The sequence below is a fragment of the Electrona antarctica genome (genome assembly GCF_951216825.1).
Source record: "Electrona antarctica genome assembly, chromosome: 20".
NCBI lineage: Eukaryota > Metazoa > Chordata > Actinopteri > Myctophiformes > Myctophidae > Electrona > Electrona antarctica.
The window spans coordinates 26,291,520-26,317,455 of record NC_136801.1 but is presented as its reverse complement, the minus strand read 5'-3'; the positions used below and the strand labels follow the sequence as shown (position 1 = coordinate 26,317,455).

Below are 25,936 nucleotides of genomic sequence, written 5' to 3'. Positions count from 1 at the left end.
TTTTCATTGGTTCTAACTTTTGCTGGTAGGCCTAGCATTTTTAAATGCATTTTATAATTGCAATAATGATTCCTCATGTAAATACATTTTAAATAGGAGTAGTGACCTGTAACCCTCACATCAGTGCAGTTCTGTTACAGGAACAATTTTTCTTTATTAATTAGGCTACTTTATGTGCTGCTGAGTAGCTATAACCTTATACAATGGAGTTTAATTTAATGTAACACTAGACGGCATTCAGCCACTAGGTGTCACACTATACTTGATTATTCAACGTTCTTAATGACAAATATTCTGTAGGCTAGTTTTACAGTATAGCTGTCAAAATAAAGGATAGCACACAAATGTTTGAGCTTAATTGTTTCCACAGTTGTCCTTTGAGTGCAAATGTGGGTTTTATGACCTGGGAGGGAAACACTGAAAACTGTGTCTTTTATTTTCCCCTCCCTAGCTGTGTATAGGCCTACTGTAAGCCCAAACCAGGGTCGGTGTGAACCTCTGCCTCATGGGGTCATTTTAGGGCCTAGGACCTCCAGTAAAGGGTAAAATACTCTTCTTGGTTGTGGGAACAACATATCCAACGATGAGGACCCCAGGCCCAGATATGTCCCCCTGGCAACTGTTTCAACTTTGGGTCAGCCTACATGTAAAAGTGCCCAAAGTTGAAGGGCAGAGCTTCAACTTCAGCTACCCAGTACCCAAGGTTGAAGCCCTTCAACTTTGAGCAGATCTACAAGCTCGTAGTGCGGCACCGAGTGCCACGCTACGAGCTTGTAGATCTGCTATTTTTCAGTGGGGTACATTGAATCACTGGTCCTGGGGGCCTACCACTCCACTCTCTTGATATGTTGTTCCCCAACTCTTGGAGAGTATTTAGGCCTTTTACTGGAGGTCCCAGCCCCTAAAATGACCCCAGGAGGAAGTGTTGACCTTTACTGAATTGCTTCAGTTTGAGTTCATTTGAGCACCTAAATTCAGATTTGGGCACCGTAGCATGTGGTTTTTAAGTGGTGGGCCTCGGGTCATTCTAGGGGCTAGAAGGTCCAGGGAAAGGCCTACATACTCTCCAAGAGTTGGGAAAGAACATATCAAGAGAGTGGAGTGGTAGGCCCTTGGATTGACCAGTGGATGCAATGTACCCCACTTTGAGGTGTCACGTCTTAGGCCTAGATTTAGGATAGGATTGAACCAGTCTCCCTGTAGCCATACAAAGGCCTAGGGTTCCCAGATTGTAAAATGTTGTTCCTCCATCTTGGGAGAGTATGTAGGCCTTTCACTGGACCTCCTAGCCACGTAAGTAAAATACTCTTCTCGGTTGTGTGAACCTGTAAATGTGACTCATGTATGGAAGTGTCACATATGTTTTAACAATCTGATAACTCAATACCATATCCTGTGGTGGAGACCAATCGCAATTACCATGTCCATGGGATGATGAATCAAGGAAAAGAAATCCATATAACAGACGGACACTTGCCAATGTGTCATGCTACATACGTAGCATAGATTATGAAGGAATGTATACACTGTATATTCAGTGTTCTGTAAAACATAAACATAAATGCTTCTAACTTCTTTCATACAGTATATATCTTATTTAGACAGGCGATGTGAGATAGAATGTTATTTACTGCAACACTGGAGGGGAGGGGGGGGGGGGGGGGGGTAGTTATATTCATTCCATCATCTCCATTTTCTCAAATGCAGTGGTGGAAAGTAACTAAGTACATTTAGTTAAGTACTGTAAGTACAGTTTTGAGGTATTTGTACTTTACTTGAGTATTTCCAATATACAATACTTTTACTTCTACTCCACTACATCTCAGATCCAAATATTGCACTTTTACTCTACTACATTTATTTGACAGCTTTAGTTACTATAGTTACTTTGTAGATTTGGATTTTTATTACAAAAAAATACATTAGCTACCCACTTCAGCCCTATACATTTTGACCGTCTGAAAATTGCCGATCTACAAGCTCACAATGTGACGCATCTACTTTTACGTACTTAAGTCAATTTTGATACCAATACTTTTGTACTTTTACTCACGTAAATGTATTCCGGACTTTTACTTGCAACAGAGTATTTCTACATTGCATTTGCAGTATTGATACTTTTACTTAAGTAAAAATTGTGAGTACTTTTTCCACTGCTCAAATGGGTAGTGTAGAGTAGATGAACCTACTGGTCAGAGCCACTCTCATATTTCATTCACTTTTGGAATTTTTAGTTCCAGTCATACAGAGTCACAGACACACTGTAATGGTTTAAATAAAAGACTGTAAGTTCAGGAATGTCCAGTTACATTTTATTTGAATCCTGTACTGTGTTCATGTATGTTGGTGTTAATCTGGTCTGGTGTTAAATGTTAATTATACAACAGGTCGTTTTGAGGAAGCAATCTGATTGGTTGAACATATTTCTAGCCGTGCTTCAAACCACATTATTTCAACGCCTAATCAAAACAAACAATTCCACCGAGTCTGCTGCAGGCTAGCTAGTTTCTTGGGACATTTGTGGTCGTAGTGACTACAGCTGTCATTGAAAAAGTATTATTTTTCAGCGATTATCTTAGTTTTAAGGGTAACAGTTGTATAATTGCAATAGAGTGATAAAATGGCCACCAACGTAATCAAAAAGGTCAACCATAGAACAAGATTCCTTTACAGGATCTCCTCACTGGTCAACAAAAACACCTTGAAGACCTTAACAGGAGCCCTTGTACAGGGTTTCTTTGACTATGCATGCACCTCCTGGTACCACAGCACCTCAAAGGCCCTTAAAACCAGGCTCCAGACTTCCCAAAACAAACTGGTCAGGCTCCTACTTGACCTCGCTCCCCGAACCCACCTCACCCCTGCCCACTTCGACAGGCTGGAATGGCTTAGGGTCGACGACAGAGTACAGCATCTTGCAATGGGTCTGGTCCACAAGATTCGATACACCACCAAGATACCCATGTACCTGTCTAGATACTTCCTTAATGTTAACGAAGTCCACACCCACAACACCAGAGGGAGTGCAACGAACCATGTACAACCCAGATTTGGCACAAACAAGGGACTAAATTATTTTTGCTCCTATGCCACCAAAATGTGGAACGCCCTACCAACAGTCATTAAGACATGCGAATCCCTTGACTCCTTCAAAACAGCTCTCAAAGGGCACCTACGGACGGCTGCAATTCGAAACTGGCCCCTGTAAAATCGGAATCCCTCAAACACGGACACAAGGACAACACAAGAGACGGTCGCGGCCACACAGCCAACTCAAGGTATGGCCACTGAGCCGACTTGGGGACCCAACGCAAGGACAACACAAGAGACGGTCACGGCCACAAAGCCAACTCAAGGTACGGCCACGGAGCCGACTTGGGGACCCAACACAAGGACAACACAAGAGACGGTCACGGCCACACAGCCAACTCAAGGTACGGCCACGGAGCCGACTTGGGGACCCAACGCAGCTCCTCCAAGGAAAACAAACAAATTAACGGAGCTGAACGTGAATCTTTCCCTCACTGTATATGTTTCTTTTCCCTTTTTACCTCCTTTATGATGAATTCCTGTTCTGTCCTTTGTCTATATAGAAGTGTCTATTTGTACGTCTCTAAATGTTTTTGATGATTTGAACATGGTGGACCCTATTGGAAACAAGTGTAATGCTTAATTGGGTCGTCCACTCACAGTTAACAGCCTTTGTATTGAGTTTGTGCTTGAAATGTACTGTAATTCTGCAAACTGTTAATACATTTTTCAATCAATCAATCAAAAGAGGGTATGCGCATGCTTAAAGTGGATGGTACATCGAGTGACAAATCGAGTGGCAAAGCAACAGGCAAAGTGAGTTTAACATTGTTTAATGTTGTTTAATTCAATCAGATAGGACTTTTCTGTGTGGATGGATGGGCTGTCAGGGCCAGAAAGTAGTTTTTTGCCACTCAGTAGGCATTTCTGCATAACTTCCGGCCGGGTTTGATGATGATGTCACGCGCATACCCTCTATATTACACTCGAGGGGGTGGGTTAACATCATTAATGCACTTATTTCGGAACTCGCCCTGCGGGCTCGTTCCTGCAGCATCACAGGCGTGCTGCATTAATGACGTTGAACATCACCTGTTCACCATATATGGAGCTGGCCTGTTCTGACATCACAATGATGTTCTGATATCTGCATAGACTCCACATTTGGGCATGCCTGACAAAGAACTCCATATATGGGCATAAAAGGGACACAGACATTTCCAACTTGCATCATTTCAAGTAGGCCAGAATAGACTTAATCTATAATGACATGATGAGCAAAATGAGTTGAACGTGGAACAATAAGTAAAAACACACACACACACACACACACACACACACACACACACACACACACACATTTTGATGTGAGAGGATTCAAGCAGAAATGTTGGTGTTGCTGACAAATAATGGCCAGGAAGGAATTCATGTAATTTTCAACCCCCTCACTTATCGGGACCCCACATATAGCCTACCACCAAACGCCCATGTGGACATGGGATGGGTCAGCTGCAGCCTATCACAACATAGAAGAGCCATGGGGACCCAACCCCATGTGTGCGTGCGTGTGTGTGTGTGTGTGTGCGTGTGTGCGTGCGTGCGCGTGCGTCCGCGGTTGCTGGCATGTCAACCATCCCATTCCTCTTTGTCCACTTCTCAAAATAACCCCCAACCCCCCCCCCCCCCCCCCCCCCCCAACAGCAGCTGAGACAAAGCTTCGAGTCGGATCATAAATGTCAGAAACAAGGAGGGATGTAGAGACACTGAGTGAAAGTCATTATGAGTTTTTATGCTTTGTGCGTTTTCATACATCGAAAGAATTTCAGATATTTTTTCATTTAATGCATCGCTTCATGACAGATTTTGAACTTTGTGAGAATTGTCAAATCTACAATTTTCACATTTTTTGTAATGCGGCTTACCTCAGTAATTGATTCACAATGTTTGTGTCCCGGTGTTGGGGAGGCACAAGATTTGACTCTTAGACCTTGAGCTGAAAAGTTTGTGACCTCTGGTGTGTATCGGCTACTGTAGGTTTATTTGAGTTAATCAGTGATATTGCATCTAAAGAAAATGAACACACCAGTGTCAATGCAGTTTTACAGTCAGTAAAAGACTCCCCATTTTTAGTCTCTCCCCATTGGTAATCACTATTATTCACTAGTCCATAAAGGGGGCCACTCACTGAAATTACAGGAGCCAGTGATGCGTATGTGGGTTGTATTTGGGTCAGCGCTATTGCATGAAAAGCTGTTTTTATCCCACCAGAGGTCCCCCACTGTTGTGTCATTGCCCTTGTCCTTGTTACAGCACCCTTCTGGGTCTATAGCTTGACAATGGCTGCAGAGTACAGTATAGTAGAGCTGTATGTAAAGAGCACCAAACAGCAAGAATATACATTTCACATGACACTCTTATGGGCAATGCACAACAAGCACAATAACTATAAATATGTTTTATTGTATTATTCTAAATCTAACTCAAGTCCACACCACAACTTTAACGATAACAGTGTGGAATGGAGGCTCACATAAATATCATTCTAGTCATTGTGCTCGTTGTGGGCGGCCCAAATATATTTGAGTGACCAAAAATTTATAAAAAAAACAGTCAATGACCAGTGTTCTTTCAATGGCCAAGCTCCCAAACAATTGTATCTATGGCGCCATGAATACAAATTGTTTGGGAGCTTTAAACCAGTGTGCGGAATCTGCAGATGTATCTTATGTACTGTAGGCATCTTTTGTGTGTTCTATGCCTGCCACTCCACTGTTAATCCATCAAAGTCTGGAATTATTTGGAAAATCGTACCGCACTAATAATAATGTGTGTGTGTGTGTGTGCGTGTGTGTGTGCGTGCGTGCGTGCGTGCGTGCGTGCGTGCGTGCGTGCGTGCGTGCGTGCGTGCGTGCGTGCGTGCGTGCGTGCGTACGTGCGTGCGTGCGTGCGTGCGTGCGTGTGTGTGAGTGAGCACTGCGCATGTACTGTATGTTGGAGGAATTCTACTTTTCACTAACTGTGTCCAAAGTTTCCAAATGGTCACAAATTGTGCACAGCCTCGGAGACCACAGGCACTTTGTTTTCATACTTTGTGCATAATCAAACACATGGAGATATTTTGGGGTGGAGTGGGGCGATCAGACTGACTTGTTTTTGTCTGCTGTTCAGGGCAAATGCAGATGCTGTCTGTACACTGTAATGAGATCCTCTGGGCTTCAGTATTCATAGGGGGCTTGAGTATAGCCTACTGTGTGTGTGTGTGTGGGGGGGGGGGGGGGGGTCAGGTGCATCACAGCCGGTTGAGGGTTTGAACCTCATTTCTCTGTCTTGGTCTAACTTGCCACAGGAAGTTATGTAATGTCAGTGTGGATTCAAGGTCACACGTACTGACAGTACTGAAGGGTGGCTGTAGATGAGTGGGTAAAGAGGCTGTCTGGGAATCAGAATGTTGCCAGTTGGACACTCAGCTTACACCCAGTCATGTGTCAAAGTGTCCCTAAGCAAGACATTTAACCACTGACAGCTCCCGGCTTGCGCTCATCTGAGCAGCCATCTGCTGAGTGAAGCTGTAAAAGTAATTTCCCATCACCTGGGGACAAGAAAATACCCTTAATTGCGACCGTAGGTCTCATCAAACCCTGGATAGCCATACATGGAGAAGACTGGATCATCAGGGCGTCTTACTGGTATAAATATAGTAGTGTCGATAATACAAGTTAGTAAATTTATGCCATTTGAAGCCCATTGTATATCGTTTTTCTATCCTATCCAATGAATCCTTTAATTTAATTCACTTTTATCTATTTTGAGAACTTACTGTGCTAATTTATTTTGAATAATGTTGCTATTCACATAGTTTATAAAGTTAGTGATGCCTTAAAAATCCCTCTGGGCTTTTTTTTTGTTAACACAGAGAGGGATACAGAGAGATGAAAGACAGATCTAACAACAAGCTATTTGCTGAGCTGTAATGGGGGGTAGGTTAGTTCAGAGTTATACAACAGCATTCAAACCTTCTCCACGTTTCCAAATTCACCCCACCCCTGCCCTCCCATTGCCCTCTTGTCTTTGGAACCCCACCCTGTCGCCCCCACAATGCCACCAGTAGGGAATAAACCAAACATGCCGTGGCCCGTGACTGCTTTTGGCTAGTCACTGGGTGGGCTAAAGTGTGACTGTGACAACATGACAGATGACAGACCCACCAGCCCATTTGCAGTCATTGCACCAGCAAATAAGGCATGTCTACACCGCCTAATCACTAATATTCTAATCTAGATGGTACTGAACCCCAGTTAGCAGAAGTATATGTGAAAGTGGGGACCCCCAGTGCTATATATCCTTTTCACAGCTAATTTTCTCTACCTGACAGTGAAAATAAAGAGCCAATGTGGGCTATGAAGGCTTAATGCATCACATCAAAGCTTCTGATAAACCCCTCTGGGAAATCAAAAGGGAAGGAAGGCTGTTTGTTAAATTCTCTCCCAAAGGAAAACAATACACTGAGCATTGAGAGCACGAGGACAGTTGATATCCTTTCCTAACCTATCCTTACATTTCTTCTTTTTTTTTTCTTTTTTACAATATTTACACAATACATATTTTATCCTTTGGTAGATTAAACAACAACAACACATATTCAACCAACCAACTTTGGTACAGGACTAATACAGAATACAACACAGTATCCGGGCACGTTGTTATCATAACTAATAAGATATCATGAATACAGAAGCATGGAAAATATATTTACATGTTAGTGTGCATATTCCTGCACATTATGTTTTGAAATCTATCCTCTACACATTATCAGGGATAATGTGATTCACTAATTTGATTAAAATGAATGACTGGTACAAAACGCAGATAACAAGAGTTTTACTGATTAAACAAATGGACATATAAAATGAGAGAGAGAGGAGGAAAACAAACATTTTGACATCTGTCTCTTCTCTGAAGCGACGTGTGAGCAGTACTGTATTTCTCTTCTCACGCAGGCAGCTGACAGTAAAGCACACATCTGTTCTCACTCAGCTCCTATAGTGTGAATGGTCAGCAGAAGATGAGTATAGTAACATGCAAATGATGGATTACAAGTCACTCACTGTCTGTGTCAGCCCTGTTATTTCAGACCAACACCCTGCCTGAGCGGCTTGTCCATCCACCCGATTTGTGTAGTCGGTCTTAATAAACCACTTTCAACCTGGCATCCATATTTTGTGCATGTCATTATCACACACACACACACACACACACACACACACACACACACACACACACACACACACACACACACACTTGACACATTGTCCCATTGTCCCATTTTTACAGTCTTTGGTATGACCCGGCCGGGGATTGAACCCCGACCTCCCAGTCTCAGTGCGGACACTCTAACTACAAGGCCACTGAGCTGGTTTTAAATGGACAGGTATCAGTCAAAAGGGAGACATCGAAGAGGAAGGATGTATGGGGAAGGATCAACATTTGGAATGTCAGAACAGGTCAGCTCCATATATGGAGATCTAAGGGTTTGAGGTTTGAGGTCAGGTAGTTTGAGGTTTGAGGTCAGGTAGTTGCTGCCCAATATTGATGACATCAGGGATCTCCATTTATGGGCTTAATATGGATGACATTAGAGATCTCCATATATCAGGGATCTCCATTCCTGATGATGTCACGTGATGTCACAAGGCATGAGGTGACCAACCAACCATACAACACACGGACGGGAAATGCAAGATTTATAGTAAATGCGACCTGCAGTCGCAACAAGACTGTGCTTGGTACATTTTCAAGTGTCTTCACCAACATTTGCAGAACTAAAAGCTCACAGTGAGCTGTAACGCGTTGTGAGCCAATTTTGTTGATGTTCCCCCAGAATAGGAAGTGGGTTGAAGTGGTTAAACGCCAAGTATAAAAGTTACTTTCACTAAATGGAAACAGATATTCTCTCCAGTTTTCCTTGTGACATACTGCATCTTTGGGGGAATGATTTACATCATGTGCATACCGTTAATATGCCAAAAGTATTATGAAGTATTCCCGTAAACATGATAGGCTGAATGACCCATTCTGAGCTGTTTACAAGACATCTATTTTCAGCAGGAGCTCACAGAGAGTCAGAGGCTGTAATGGAAAATTAACGATTAAATGAAATGATGTTGATAGGATGTAAAAAGTGGGTATTGACTGGGTGTTATTTGTCCCAGCAAACCTAATGAGAGTGGTGAGTGTGGGAGATGATATGCCAGTAGTAGGCTACAGTGTGTGTGTGTGTGTGTGTGTGTGTGTGTGTGTGTGTGTGTGTGTGTGTGTGTCTCTCTCTCTCTCTCTCTCTCTCTCTCTCTCTCTCTCTCTCTCTCTCTCTCTCTCTCTCTATCTATCTATCTATCTATGATGTAAACTAGAGGAATAGTATTCGGCTTTCAATTCGACTTTACTCATGATGCAATGTTGACTCATTTGCACACAACATATAAAGTTTACACAAATAATAGAACTCGCTCATTTCATATTTGGGTTTTCATGGCCCTGATTTGTTTTTGACACTGATTGACACCGCTCCTCGACCCTCTTGTCCAATTAGCGGAGACCATGAGGCGGGCACGCCTTCAGTGTAATCAATCCTCGGATCAACGTGTGCGTGTGTGTGAGTCTCACAGTGAGTGTGTAGTAGTAGTGCAGTTAGACACTGTAGTGTGTGCATGACGCATGTGGTGTGTCAGTAGTGTATGTGCGTCCACATACGTTGTCATGCGTGCGTCCCCCTCCGCTAGCAACCACTCTACTACACTACAGGCGGTTTGAATCACAGCGCTAAACGGAAAGTTTTTCACCCTAGAAAAGAGTCGCACTGAGCGGCATTAGAGACACGGGGAGACACGGCGGGGGAGGAGGAGAACATGAGCGACAGATTCGTGGTCGTGCCGGTCGGGGAAGGGGTGGAGGAGGAGGGACTGGGAGGGCAGCAGGAGCAGCACGTCGAGGCGGGTATCCACGATGACCCCGCAACGGACACCGTCAGCGGGGGAGAGCCAGAAGCGGGGACCGGAGGAGGGGTCGCAGGAGCTACCGCCGACTCCGACGGCTTGGTTCCAATCCTGAAATACGAGAGAGAACCCAACAAATACGGTAGGAGGACGGTAAACGGTTGCACGCATCGCAGTCAATGTCTGTTATGAGCATGGAACCACGGATTATGATTCATGCAATTCAACGGCTGTCATGTAAAGTTATGTAATGAGGAGACAGTCGGAGAGGAGTATTCTTTGTGGCACTTTGTGTTCAAGTTTGGCGCGGCAGCGGAGCTCTTTACTTTTCACTTGTTGAAAGCATCTCGACGTAAAGCTGTCACGGGAAGCCACTGTCAACTTTCCACCGTGGCTGTAAGTGTTGTTTTAATTTAAATAGGTGGACGGTGGTCGGTGGACCATGTGACGTTTAAAACAATTCAGTATGTTAAATACACCCATTCAGTGCAAAATTGCATTAGCATCACTTGCGTCTTACTTGGCTGGCTCACTACCACGTGGGTGGGTGTAACTGGTCTATGTATTTTTCTTATCATGATTCGTTAGATCCAGTCGCTACTATAGCAACAGGTTGAAGGGCAGCTTGTGCTGGTTGGTGCATGGGACATTGAGCAGGCATGCAGGCACGCCAAATTACAGTTTACTAATGACCTTATGTATAAGCAATCTGTTCCAACAGCTGTCTAATTATTTTGCGGCCAGATAATGAGATACAGAGATAGAGGCTGATAAGAGGGACTCGGGAGAACAGAACTGCAGAATAGGGTGTTTTGGTGGTCGGTTTCTGCTGTGCTGGGTCACTCCCTATATGTTGTGAGAGACTGTCCCTGTGTCCCAGTCAGAGTACTCCCCTGAACATGGGCTGTTTGTTGTGTTGTTACTTTGCTTCTAGAGACAGATCACATGCCTGGTGGATTGGTCATGTTCTGAATTGATTCACACTGCAGAATGTCAGCTTATTTCAGCCACATCCACATTATTTTGTTCCATCAATCGATTGACTACTTTCCTTCTGTATTTGTAATACTTTTTCTGTATTTGGGACGTATAGAAAAAGTAACCAACCCTAACCGGCTAATGCTTTCCTGTGATTTAACGAGGGACACAAAATACTACAAGACAGAAGAAACAAAAAAGTGTGTTTTGAACACTGTTACAGTCCTTGGAAAACCAACCCCTATATTGATTGGTGATGCTGATATCAGGCAGAAGTGTTGCTGCTATTGTGTTTTGTAGGGGTCATGGTACAACACTAAGGATGGCAAAAGTCTTGGGCCACTAAACCAATCAGTTACATTTCCAGCTTGGCTAGTATTGGAAAACCTTGTGGAAGCGATGAAGACTTTTCTTCACCAACTTGTAGGTACACAGATGGTAAGGATTGTAGTATACTGCATGTTGTAGATGTATCATCTGTATGCTTATTTGAGGACAAGCTCTAGTTATATTATCTTTATTCTTTACAAGATCTATTTGTGTGGAGAAGGCAGAAAATAATGTTTTATTAGCAGAGGTTATTTGCTTCATCCTTTCATCGTGGAGGATAATGTCCTGCTTCGGCTAGGGAGGGGTAGCTATTGTTTTTGTGATGCTTGTCTCTTTATTAACAATGTCATGGGAGTGTGTGTGTGTGTGTGTGTGTGTGTGTGTGTGTGTGTGTGTGTGTGTGTGTGTGTGTGTGTGTGTGTGTGTGTGTGTGTGTGTGTGTGTGTGTGTGTGTGTGTGTGTGTGTGTGTGTGTGTGTGTGTGTGTGTGTGTGTGTGTGTGTGTGTGTGTGTGTGTGTGTGTGTGCGTGTGTGCGCGCCTGTTGCAGGGGTCATCAATATGTCCGTATTGTACACGGACAAATGTGTCTGCGCTGTGGCAAGACTAATGATGATTAGTCATCATGATTAGATGATTAATTATTTGTATCTTTTCGGGTGACGTTGCCCCGCCCACTTTTCACCCGTTCGCCTGCTATCGCCAGTAGTCGCCGGGTCCCATAGACAAATAATGCACTTCCGGAAAATTCGTCTGGCTGTCGCCCGCTGTTAAAACGTACTGTTAGTGTTAGAGACCTATTTAGGTCATTTAAAGGACCACTTCACCACTTTTCAACCTATCTTCATATAATAGGTCCTCACTAATAATCATGATAAAATGGCACGATTTTTTTCTACTCAGTCTGTGTCTCATAGGAGGGCTGTGGGCAGTTTAGAAACCGTCTTCCAGTGACATCATCATTAGGCAGATTATTTTTTAAACAAGATTTTTTTACAAAAATGTTTAGATCTTCATTATCGTGAGAACGATGGCTTCCATTTTCACATTGCAACTTTTCAGGACTAGAAAGCCTGCAGTTTTTATTAGCTTGTATTCCCCATCGATGATGTCACTGGAAGACGGTTTCGGAACTGCCCACAGCCCTCCTATGAGACACAGACCGAGTAGAAAAAAATTGCGCCATTTTTTTCAAGATTATTAGTGAGGACTGAGGACCTATTATATGAAGATATAGCGATGACCCCCGCGTATGCTGCTTACATGCTGAGTCGTGACTCGTGACAATGGATAGCACTTGCGTGCTGCGTTAAAGGGACACTTCACCCTTTTTGCAATAAAATATATGTTAATGACTTTTAGAAGATTTCTAATAGTCATTAACTTTAACACTTTCCTGGGGTTCTTTATGTGTGTAATATGTGGTTTTAGATATTTTTGATTTTAGCAGTGAGCCCAGTGTCTCTGATGTCATGGACACTGGGCGCACTTACTTCCTGGACTACATGTTGTCTCAGTAAGACAGCCCTCCCCCTATCCACAATGAGGAGCAGTGCACCAAAGCATTATGGGAATTTTAGTCCAGGAAGGAATATCTTAAAACACATATTACACACACAAAGACCCCCAGGAAAGTGTTCTAAATCTTCTAAACGTCATTAACCCCTTGGAGGCGCAAGACGGAGATCACCGTCAAGTTCAAGTGCACGGTCAGTTGCCCGAGACGGAGATTGATAAAAACGACGGAGATTAATGATATCAAAACCGGTCACATATTTATAAATGATAAATAAACTCCTCCTAAACAATCTTCATCTGATGCAGAATAGACAACACTCCAACTGAGGGTGTTCACAAGGGCTCTTTATTTACCCCACCGTGAAAAAAACTATAAATGAAAGTTATGAAACCACACAAACAAAACAACTTTTAACACAATGATTTATAAACACCATGGATGTATATGACATGTCGCTGTATTTCCTTTTTCCATATTAATGAAATCCACATGTCACAAACATACACGATACAATGCAATATAACTGTACAAACAAAATAACAGGTAACACAATTGCGTGATGGTAACCATGGCAACGAATGGTGTCTGTTTCCTGTTTCTGCACAAGGAGGGCGAGTGTATTTCCAAACAGTTTTTTATACCCAGCACCCTAATGAAGGGAACTTGATTCAGCTGGAGGGGCACTTTCTGACGAGGGAACCTCCCGAGAGCACTTCAAGTCAAGGGACTGGTTTCAGAAAGGGCCTAGGAGCGCTTGTTGCCCAATCCTCGGTGTTGCACAACAGTGACACGTCATCGAAAATGTTCCCTGCCTGTTTAGCGGACGACAACAAAAATCTTAAAACGTTCATAACTCGCGATCTAAATCATCCCGTCTAATTATGAAAAAATATCCTGTGTTAGACGGCGCTCCGCAGTCCAGTTGCTAGTCGCAATAGATTTATTCTTACCTCCCGTTGTTGTCGATCGACTCTAGAGTGGTGTGGCTATTGTTAGCTGCTACACAGACATTCACAACAACTTCCGGTCCGCCGGTAAAAGTGGTCCGGGCGCTATAAACGATGGGCACATTTTATTAATGGATTAAATAGGCCCGAGCCCTCAAGGTGTTAACATATATCTTTTTGCAAAAAGGGTGAAGTGTCCCTTTAAGTGCACTTGTTTCAGCATGATATGGGATATAGTGTGTGAACCATTTAATCCCCTGACTAGGCCTATGTTGTTTGTTACAGAATTCCACAGAGGGTGTTTTTCCTTGCCATGGTTACAGACAATTAGGCCAGGTGAAGGCTATGCCTACTATGGTGGCAGAGAATAACATAATCCATCATCAATAATGATGTTTCCAAGATAAAAGCCCTCACACCTACTGTATGTCGCAGATGGCAACTGTTTTGAACTTGATATAACATAAAAAATACATGGCACTTTACATGCAAATTATTACTGTGCAAGTAAGTGAGCCAATCACCGCTACATGATTGGCATAGAATTTCTCTTGTTTTCTCGCTTTATCTCTGACTGTCTAAACAGCTGAACCTTGTATCGCAAGTGCATATACTTGTACAATGGTCATTGGTCACCACTGGCGCTCAATGCTTGCTCCACAACTACACGTTATCATCACGCATCGATAAATGTCACCTGCTACCTAAAATACTAGGCTGCATGAATTTTGTCTGTGTTGTTTAGTCTGCTGTGTCCTTTTTCCACTAATGCAAGTCCTGTATTTCAATGTAGTTTGTCAGTGTGCTGCTGTGTTAAATGTTGTTGGTGTGGCTGCAGAACATACCAAAGGCAAATTCCTTGAACGTATCCCATACTTGGTAATAAAATCTCATTCTAGTGACTATTAAAGTCATGAGTCACAAAACGGCTTCTTGCACCCAGTGGAAAACAAGTAACATTGGCCATATCTTGAAGAAATAGCATATACTGCTACAGTACGTTTCCTTTACTTGAAGCTTTTTTTAACTGAAGCTTCTTTTTTAGGGAGACCTACTGAATATACAGTAGTAGTGGGCCTAGTGGCACCATGAAAACAATGGATGTTTTAGAGTGCTTTGTTGTCCAAAGTAAGCTATTTATCATGGATTCTAATTGCTTAAGTTCCTTCCCCTTTGGCAAACATAATATTCCAATCAATACATGAGTGATGGCAAGAATCATATTTAATCAATTTAGTGACGGCAGCTATTGGATGTGACAGATGTAAGATTAAACCCTAGGAGGATTGCAGATTATGTTAACATTAGCAGATGATGATTCAGTTCAGTTCATCATCTTAATTTGATAATCATTTAATGCGGACAGAGGTGGGTTTCCATTGCAGAGGTACAATCTATTTTCTTGTACAGTCGGTGCTTAAAACCAGCAAGCATCTCATAACAAGATGGCCCCCCCTCATCTTGTTATGAGATGCTTAGATGCTCAGTTTTTCCTCCATGCATACATTTCATTATGCCTGTTTGATCTGATTAGTCTGTGGATTAAATAATAGATGGAATAAATAAATGACAAATAGTAGCTTGAGGAGAAACTTGTGTCCAGTTAATTATAAAAAATAAAATAAATCAGACCTGTCTGGAACTGAGTGGTGGAACAGCAATGTGGGTCCCTATGTATGTCTCCATGTCCGCTGGAGTACGGAAATACTGCACAGTGACCTAAGGTGTCACTGTTGAGTCGGCTAAAAAACTCAGCTTCCCATCATGCACCTGTGCACAGTGGGAAGCTGAACAGCACCACTTTGTCACCTGACAAACAGACATACTGTACATACATACATACATAGGGAGGGACAGACAGACACAGGGGACACACATTGCTGTTCCTTGGAGTGGCTGGCTGCACCACTCAAAAACACTTTTGTCAGCTATCTGTTCTCCTGTTTTCCACTGGACTGGTAGATTGCTGTCTGTGAGCCACCTTGGAGAAGAGAGACCTATTGAACACTGCTTGCTTACAGTGGAGGCTAATGTATGACTCGTTAGCCATTTTTCCACTGTCAACAAGTGAAGCATAGTAGTAGGCCCAAGAGCAATGCAGCGTTATGAGAGCATAAAGGCTGTTGGTTTATTTCAAAGTAAACTACACAAACGGTTAACATTTCTTGGTATTTCTGAAGAGTGACAGAAATGTTGTTTTATTGAAAGTGAGTAACATTACACGCAATACGTGGGAAGCAGTGGTCGGCTCTTGGGGATTCTGTAGAAGTGTACCAGGGTATTGATTGAACCAATTTGGTTTTCTAATAATGGTCTGCTCACATTCAAGCAGGGCTGGATAGGGACAAAGAAAATCGACCTTGCCGTTTTGCGTTTACACAATCCTTGTGGTCCCCTTAAATATGCATACATACTTCTCCAAACCACAAAACGGAGTAATTAGTGTTATGGGCAAGTGCTCTTGACTGACTTCTGATTGCACAAGCTCCATACTCAATTGTGACTGAAAAAGCTCTGCAATAAGCCAGGGCAAAGCCAGGAAAGGAAAGCACACCACCTACTGTACTGTACTGTACGTAGAAGCAATGGCGCAACAGCTATGATCTGCTAACAACACTGTAGAGCTCAAGACACTGATGGCAGAGCAGCGATTCAGGAGTCCCGAGTTGATGTTGGCTAGATTGCACTCTCGCATCACATCGCAAGTCAAAGTATCATTTCCAATTATGTAATACAATTTAAGTACAATATAAGGATACAAGAAAGTCAAATTTGTGCCTGTGTGTGTGTGTGTGTGTGAATGGCGACACCAAAGGCATTCTTAAATTAAAAGTGATTGATTGTGTTAAATGATCACATTAACATGCAAGTGCATGTTTTTTTTTCCTTTTTGCTATTCTCCTTATTACTTTGTCTCAGGAAACCAGATTAAAATAATCTTAATGATATATGCCCTTACACAAGAAACCTTGAAATAATATCTTTAATTTTGAAAAGTAAACGGTGTTACATGGATTGTGTAGTCATTAGTCAGATATTTGCCTGTGATCTCCATATCGATGGACAACAACGATCTCCTCCACAAACAAGCCAGAAGGCAACCGGTAAAAGAGGAGAATGATAATTGATTGAGTTAAATCATCACAGTACCGACATATTTTAATCAGGAACAATGTAGAGATAGTTATTTGCATCATGTATAGTAAACTTACTATACCCTCAAAGAGAGAGGTAGAGGGAGATGGAGACGGAGCCACAGAGTATTTCAAAATACAGCTCAGTTTATCTGTCATGATCGGTCTAGTCTCTACATATCAAGTTTAGGGTTTGAATGGTTTGTTTGGTTGCAGACTGCCAGCATCGCATGCCAGTATTAGTTGTAGGACCAGAGCCACAGGGCTCTATTTTCGTCATACCCATCCCTAAACGTCTTGTGAATAGTTCAAATAGCCAATGTACAAGCTCACAACGTGTCGATGTAGATTGGCTGGTTGAACAATTTTAAAATGTTTTTCAAAATAGTAAAAAAAAAAAAAGCAAAGAAGTTTAGGGATAAGGGGTAAGGCACTGACGAAAATAGGACCCACTGTTCCCAGATGGAATAAATATTACTGAAGTTGTTCTCAGGGTAAGATAGAAAAGAGGAAGTTCATGCATCCTCGTTATATTTTAATGATCTAGCCCAGTGGTTCTCAAAGTGGGCGGGGGTTCTAAATGGACCCTTACAGGTCCTAAGTCTGATAATTATGGGGGTCAAATAAAAAATCTTCTCACTTAACCTGTATGCTAATAAAGTATCAAAAAGCAAAGTAAATTTTTATTTTCTTAACAGATTTACGGTAATCTGAACCAATAGGGCACTGAAGAAATTATGAACATACAACTTCTGTCCTGTCCTGTCCTGTCGGCCATAAACTGAGATCATGATTCAAGTTCATACAGCATAGTAGTATAATCTGTTTTCCCAGTGTGACTTCATGCAGTCCCTGGAGACCATGCCTGTCTGTCCTCAGGTCTATTCAGGGTTGTTAATGTTAACCTTGTTTGTGTGTGTGCGCACTGCACATCGGCGTGTGTGTGTGGCTGTTTTGTTATCTCATCTGTGTATTATTGTCTTATTATAAGCCTCCAAATGTCCCCATGGAAACAGTCATCCTAAGTGGTCAGTTCAGTTCAGTGTACAGACTGGTCAGGTGTTCTATTTCCATGGCTGCTGCTGTACATCGTCAGAAGAATATGTATTTTTAGAACAAGGCTTGAACAGTTAAAATTAGAGTCATTAGGTTAAGGTTAGGCATGTACTGGTCAGGGAAAGAATGCATGTCTGTCTATAAAAGAAAATCCTCACAACTGGAAGAACTTAACCATTTGCCGATGCACACTATAATATTCATGGCAAAGTCCTAACGGTTAGTTGACTTGACACTGTAATTGGTGCGAACCCCCCCTGACACAAAAACACGTTGTGGGCGGCAGTGGCTCCGGGGTAGAGTGACCGGCAGAGAGGCAACTGCAAAGTTTCAAGTTCGATCCTGGGCTTTCTCTGAGTTAGTGTCGAAGAGTCCTTGAGCAAGACTCTGAACCCCTAATTGCTCCCAATGTGCAGGTTGGTGCCATATGTGTATGAATGTGTGTGTGACTGCAATGCACAAACTATGTAAAGAGCTTTGGATCATAAAAGTGCTATATAAATGCACCATTTATCCCAAAATGTCTTTGTCGAAAATACCTTGTTTACTGTACATGCAAGCTTGTAGATCTGCTATTTTTGCCAAACGTTCCCAGGATGCTAGGTTTCACGTGGTTAAGGGTGTGTGTGTGTGTGTGTGTGTGTGTGTGTGTGTGTGTGTGTGCATGCATCATCAATGTCATCTGGCATCAGATATTGCCCTCAGTATTATTTTGGAGTCCAGCAGTCCCCTGTGTACTCGACTTGTCATTAGCTCTGGGCTTACCCTCTGTGTGACGTCCAGTTGCCAGCCTGCCAGGGATGCTTGTTCCAAAATTGCATCCTGTTTGCACGCTACTCTCCCAAGGACCCCACTGTTCCTCCCGTCCAGTCCCGTTGGGGTTGAGTTGAGCCTGAGGGCTTTTCCACCTTTTTTGCGTAATGCACACTGGAACGGGAGTATAATTTTGGTGCTGGGACCCATTTCCATTTTTATTCTCTGCTGGTACCTCAGGCAGTTGCACTTAAAAATATATTATTTCTATTCATAGATTATGATACTTATGTGAGAAATGAGGCTGTGTCAAGGACTTCAATTTTTCTGCTATATATTGGGATGGCATTGGATATGGTGGGGTGAGGTGGTGGGGCGTTGGCTAGTGTTAAATATTTTTGAAGGGAAACAATGGATTTTCCCTCCAAAACATTAGCTTTAATATAGGACTTGGTGACTGGGACTCCTGGGGCATGGGGGTTTCCAGTGCTTGGTCAGCAACACGTGTAGGATAACTAAAGCACTTTAGTGTGAGTCATGTTTGCCTTATTTCCTCTGTTATTGCCATGAAACTACTGTAGTCCGCTCATAGACCAATTTAAGCCAGACAATGAGCCATGTAGCCTGGTGCCATTTCCCCATTTTGATATTTCATCAGCCACATTTATAGCCCTGGGTCAGTATAGCATTGCACACTGTACAATACTGAAGACAAACCATATAGTCAGAATGCTAGGACAGCCTCCACTGTCTCTTAGACTGTATGATCATTTGTAACCTAACCGGCATGCTTTCAAAAAATGTAAAAGGCCCATATTACCCCTAAATTAGCAGCTACTGTATAAAGACGGCCTACGCAACATGGAATAGCTTTATGTGAGGGAAACACACAAGTAGTTAAAGAGTTCTCCTCCGGTGCTTTCGGTGGGTGTCCAATGTCAAAAATGTGCAGGGGGACGTAACGAAGTGTGAGGATCATGTTCTGTCTGTCTCTGAGAACGAGGAGCCTATGGATGACCTTCCTAACCCCCACCCATGCCACATGGTGGTCGTTTACACTTAGAATCTCTCACAACGTGTCATCAGCTGTCAGCCCAAATAGGAACAACTGTTAGTGAGGTGTGCAACTTACCGTTTAATTCATTACATACTGTACCTTTGAACAGCCACTGCACCAACCGCTGAGCTTGTCATGAAAATTTAAAACGGTGTAATTGCTTCTTGTAGTGTAAAATAGTATTCACAACAACAGCCCGCTCAGCGCACGCCGCACGGCTTGTTCCTCCGGAAAATTCGCCATTGTAAACAATGGGACTCAATTTCCCAGAACCCTTTGCATGCCGGCGCGACAGACCTTTTTGTGATGACGTCATCAAAACGTGTCTCATATCCCATTCTGTCCGGTGGATAGCCCGTATGACTTAAAACTGATTAAGAACGTGGATTTAACAATGAAAACATAACTCGGGCAACTCGCGAATCGCAGGGCAACTCGTTAATAGATGTCAAAGTGTTAATAAAGCTGGAGAGACATGGAGACATGGAGACATGAACACTAACCCTAACCCGGCCTATAGCAATGAGTTCTATCACAATAGAGAGCTTTTTAACACTTATTTTAACCAAAGAAAATCACTTACCCTACCTTTAAACAACTAGACCACCTCCAGGAAATGATAGTTAACTTGCGTGTCAAGCACATGAATAAACCCTATTGTCCGTATTCGTGAGGGACCAATCGGGTAAATTAACTTATATAAGCTTGTAGATAGGCTGTCTTCAGTGAAGATATTTGGTGTAGAGTATAACTATAGACCCGTGTGGAACTCCAGTCAGCTACCGTACTTGTAAGTATATTCAGGGTTTTAACTGGAGGATAAAATGCTGTGGTGAATACCAGGCAGAATTGGTAAGTTAAGTTTTCATCTTGCTAGTATACAAGTACATCTAGCTTATACATCTCCTTTGCTGAAAAGTGGATTTGACCCAACTGTTAGAACAAAAGTTGTAGATCATAATGTTTCTTCCTTCGAAATTGTAATATAAGCTTCTGTGGTTTAAAAAGCAACAGGATTGGGTGTACAGCCAGCTTTTGAGCTTGAAACTGAATAGTTTGCCAATCGACTCCAAACAGAGATGCCGAAAAAAGAAACACCGACCAAAGTCACAGAAGTTCCTCTGGGAAAACAGAATCTGCTCAAAAAGAGATGAAAGTGTCACCTGAAACTGTTGTGTCAAACGCAGTGTTTAGCACTTGGCTGGCATCCAAGTCTCCTCCTGTCACCTGAGAAGGCCGGGATGAGAGTATCCATGTGTGCAGTGAAGTCATCATCAAAGGCTGCACTTTGCTGCACATCATGGCATGGAAGTTGGCTCAAGCGAACAAGCACGCACATCCACTCTATAAAGTGCCACATTGGATCAAGCTCCAGCAAATCATGGCTAATAACATAGAAGCTTGTTGTTACACTGTTTGCAGCATATTATGACACTTGTATTGTGCCCAATCCATTACACAGTTATTTTCCCTGGGCATATATACTGTAGGCTTAAAAGTAAGACAAAGGCCTACAAGCCTGGCTGCAACTATTGATTATATTCTTCGAGGTTGTTGGATAATTATTTATCAATGAATTGACCATCATACACCAGTGTCGCAGTGAAAATGGCAGTCTAAGGTCACAAAGCCGTGAGCTTCAAATTTGTTCAAGGATTATGAATTAATTTTAATTTCTTTGACAATCCTCACTTGTATGTAGTACTTTCGAAACCACTGAGTTTATTTTCAGCAGTGAGATGTTTTTTTATTCAACACCTTGTTTATGGACCAATAAACTGAATAAAGAAATGTCATGGAAATGTTTGGCAGACGAAGCACAGTGTTGACTTACTGTGTCATAGGTAGACGGCAGGAAAGTCTGACAGGATGGGGATTTAATATGGAATTGTTTTTCCCAATTTGAGTCTGTCTGCCAATGAAAAATGCCCTTTTTGCCTGGCACTTTATTCCTTCTTTTTCCTTGTGTCTATTATCATTACTGTTTTTTTTGTTGTAATTCTATTCAGTTGGTATTGTTTTAAGTATTGACATTTATATTTATTTATACACTTATAATACACATATAATCTATAGAAGAAACTATAAGGCTTAATGCCCATACAAGTGCCTACATTAACATACAGTAACACCCAAGGTGTATGATTAACTAGTGAATTTACTATTTTTACCAGAGGAGGGCAGCAGAGTGCCTTAAGTCTTGACTTTGTGATCTTTGAGTATAGTGAAACTGACTAAAGCTGTAGCAGTCTACTACAGGGTGTCTATGAACATTACGTCATCAGGCCAAAGAAGGATAAGCTGTGTGAATCTGATCACTGTCGGTTTTTCCCTTTCCAAAAACGCATGCCTACATTTTGCGGAGAGCTTCCTTCCTTGCTATTAACCCATTTTGGCCTGATATGAGGCCGATTCTAAAAACGCCTTCTAAATCCTGACCTAAGTTTTCTGAATAACTTCAAACATTTATATAGCAGCATGATTACTGTACATACTGTACAGAACCCCAAGAGGGGTTCCCGTCCAGAAGGGAAGGGTTACAAAATGAGGTTCCCGCCTATAATGGGTTAATAACCACTTTACCTCCTATGACATGGTTTCGGATTCATTCCAGACAGTGAAGCTCAAATCCCCTTCTTCCCCAGTGTAGGATGAGCAAAATTTGTACATTTCAACTTTCTGTTTTATTAGATTGTGCAGTTAAGTGTGAAAGAAATTACATATGAGTACATCTATTTACTTAAAATGATGTACTCACTTCTCAGTATTCTGCGCCTCATGACTCCCTCCTTGAACAGGGAACAGATACATGCCCTGTTTATTACTTCTGTTGTTGTTGCCATGTTTCATGGACATTCACTTCACACAACATTGCTATATGGATTTCTCTATGTAGGCCCCTCGATTGGTTTTGTTGTGTTTTGATTATATTGATTAGTTTGGAGACAGTGCTACACAAGTACACATTGCTCATTACCAGGCATGCCTCGGTCAAGCATGGTCCAGACAAACAGAGGTTGTGCTATAGATGCCAGCCATACAATTCGGAATGATTACAGTTTACCGGACATCATCTGGTTTCAAATATGTGCGACCATTTTCAATTTCTTTTTTTGTGGCTTTCGCCTTTATTTTATTTTTTATTTTTATGGAGGGACAGACAGTAGGCTGACAGGAAATGGGGAGAGAGATCGGGGGGAAGACATGCAGTAAAGGCTGTCGGGATCGGGAGTCGAACCCGAGGCACACTGCCAGACTGGATTACCAGCCAAGGTGCCTGGACCACTGAGCCATGGCCCAGGCCACCATTTCAATGCATGGATGACAAGCAAGCAGCTCCATGAATGTAGACCAACAGTTGGACAGAGAATTATATTTTGGATTTGAACATCAAGGAGTAATGTAAAAGTTGTAGCCTAACGGCTTCATCTTGCACAAGTGGATTAATTAACTACGTCGCCCATTTTGTGTGCATGGATGGGTGTGTAATGATTTCTCCACAAGATAATGCATCATCAGTTTACAGTAATATAACACATTTTATCCACAACAACGAGCAATCAAAGGTACTGCGCACAAAGATACACTTTGGAATAATCCATAAGATTGATTGGCCCAGCTGGTGGGCAATAAATCAAAATATAAGCAGCTCAGTGCTCACGGGTCATATCGTGACATAATATGCGACCAACCGTGATAATCAATAAGTCATTGGATTATTGTTAATTTTTGTTTACTTTTTTCATGAAGTGGTGACTGAGTGCCGTACATGTGTCTGTGGTTGGAGTGAGGTCTGGGGCACTACAGTCTCCTCCTCATTGAGCTCTTCAGTTCAAGTGATAATGTTTTATGGCTAATAGCTCTTGAACCAAATGTCGTACAATCAAAAAACGTTCACCTGAATTACTTGCATGTATGCAACTCCCTATGTGTGCCAGACTAGATCTTCTGCCATTTTTGTGTTTATTTCAAAACACCTTTTGCTACTACTCAGATTTGTCATATTCCATTCAATTTCAATTGGGTATGACTGACTTCCGAAATGTGTGTGCCCTTGGTAAGAACCAAGAAACCCGGCCTGACGGAGACCTGTGCTCCATCGAGGAACGCCCGTTTCTAGTTGCTGATTTGTGGTACGACAGGACAACTTGGCTTTGCACAGCTTGCATTTGACCTTGTTTTCAGTAACAACAGTACAGTATAAGGTGACATTCACACCAGAAAGCTTTGCTGCGATTAAAACGAATCCTGCTGCGCATTGTCAGAAAGTGCACTTCGTTTTCGCTTCCAATCGCACTTGATTACGATTCGGTCCAGGTGGGAATGCAATCCGCAGCAAATAAAGGAAATGAAGCAAACAATGTGGCGGGTGAGGAGCTAAACACAGTTGGAGACGGAGAAGGCATATTTTACGCAGCGCAAAGATGTCCCGTTACCGTGGATAGACGTGGTCGAATGAGGAGACTGAAGCCCTGATCGAAATGAGGACGAGTACATTAATCAATTGCTTAAGGAAACTCATAAAAACACTGCAGTGTAGCCTACAGAATAGTCTGTCTGTCTGTGCGTGCCGTAAACATGGAGTGCTGTCACTGTGTGTGGACTGGGGAGTAGGGACTTTCATCTCGATAAACTTGTAAACATTTTGCGCTGCTGTCTGTTATTTCAGTGCGCTCAGTGCTGTGCCTCCATGCCCAAAAGAACAGTGCGTGGCTGCGTGCGTATAGTGAGAGAGAGAGAGAGGGCGGGGTCCAGTTCCAGACGGCACGACACATGCACGTTATGAGTATAATTTTATCACCATAGATTTCACTGTGTAGGCTAGTTTATGAATGGCACACATTGATAAAGGTCCCCCCACCCCCTGCTGCGTTTCCAATTGCTGCGGATGACAGTGTGAATCCCAACTTCTCCGCCCATTCGCATCAAGTCTACCGAAGTATTAGGTGGGAATGTGACCTAACATGCAACTTGTCTCATAGTTTCTGATCTTTCTCTGTGTGTGTGCGCGCGTGTGTGTGCGTGTGTGCGTGTGAGATAGCAGAGACAAACAGCACTTGCATTGATTGATTTGCATTGATAATAGTAATCAATTGCAGTGTTTGTTTGTTTTACTGTCCAGGATGTCCGGAGAGATTTATATTTTCCGGCTTTTGTGACGTAAAACATACATACAAATAACGGCAATTACCATCTGGTCCAGGGTGCTAATAAAAATGCATTTCAGGAAGTATTTGTAAGACGGAACCGGGCCTGATTCCATGCTCTCAGCGTCTGAAGCCATAGCCACTCACTGTCCCTGCCCTGCCCTGCCCTGCCCTTGGTGTATCTATTGCTTCTGCATATCTGATCTCCTCGCCTCTCTGTGCTGTAGGATGAGATCGATCAAATGCTCCCTATTCTGGGATCATTCTGAGATGTGATTCGATACATAATGGCAGTGCCGGGAAGCCAACATCACCCTCACCAGCCAGCCATCTGAGCGCATGGAAACTGTGTAGGCGGAAATCTTGTACGTTTCGTTTCTGGAAATGGAAGAAAGAACTTGTAACACAATGTTGTTGTTGTCTCCACCAGGCCGAAGGCATGGGGAGAGAGTATGTTTTGCACTCCGTCCGTGTGTGTGTGTGTGTGTGTGTGTGTGTGTCCGTGTGTGTGTGTGTGTGTCCGTCCTTCCGTCCGTTTGTTACCAGCTAATCTCCGGCACCGTTAACCCGGTCGATGCCAAACCTTGCACACACACTCCCTGGATGCCAACGATGAACCTCTGCCTCGCATTTTCCGGCCTGGTATAGCGCCACCATGAGGCAGCTTTTCACATTTTTTACCTAAAACTGCACCGATCTGCGTGAAACGTTGCATGCACACTCCCTAGAGGCCAAGGACAAACCTTTGACCTGCATTTTCCGCATCTGCCTTTTATAGCGCCACCAGGAGGCCGACTTTTGTAAAACATATTTTTTGATATTACTCCTCCAGATTCTGTCCAAAAATCTCACAAATCGTTACACAGTATCTCTATGGTCATGTGCTCAAGTCGGATCTGCCCGTTTTGAACAAAAGCCTCAAATCATGAACGCAGCATGCAATTTACGTGAAATCTTTCACACATTTTCTTACTAGACTGAGGAATATATCCCACCCTT

The 25,936-nt window shown here is 42.7% G+C and overlaps 1 protein-coding gene across 5 annotated transcripts in view; it reads left to right on the top strand.

The window, feature by feature from the left end:
* The first annotated feature begins 9,645 nt into the window (after nt 1-9,645).
* The window catches only part of slc12a7b (solute carrier family 12 member 7b), a 100,040-nt gene continuing 83,749 nt past the window's right edge, over nt 9,646-25,936 (top strand). For 4 of the 5 annotated variants that reach the window (XM_079489150.1, XM_079489147.1, XM_079489146.1 and 1 more), the window contains exon 1: nt 9,647-10,161. In XM_079489150.1, coding sequence (XP_079345276.1) covers nt 9,933-10,161 — 229 coding nt within the window. In that variant the 5' untranslated portion in view covers nt 9,647-9,932. Of the gene's footprint in view, nt 10,162-25,936 lie in introns of all 5 variants that reach the window. The other variant, XM_079489149.1, reaches the window with a different exon arrangement.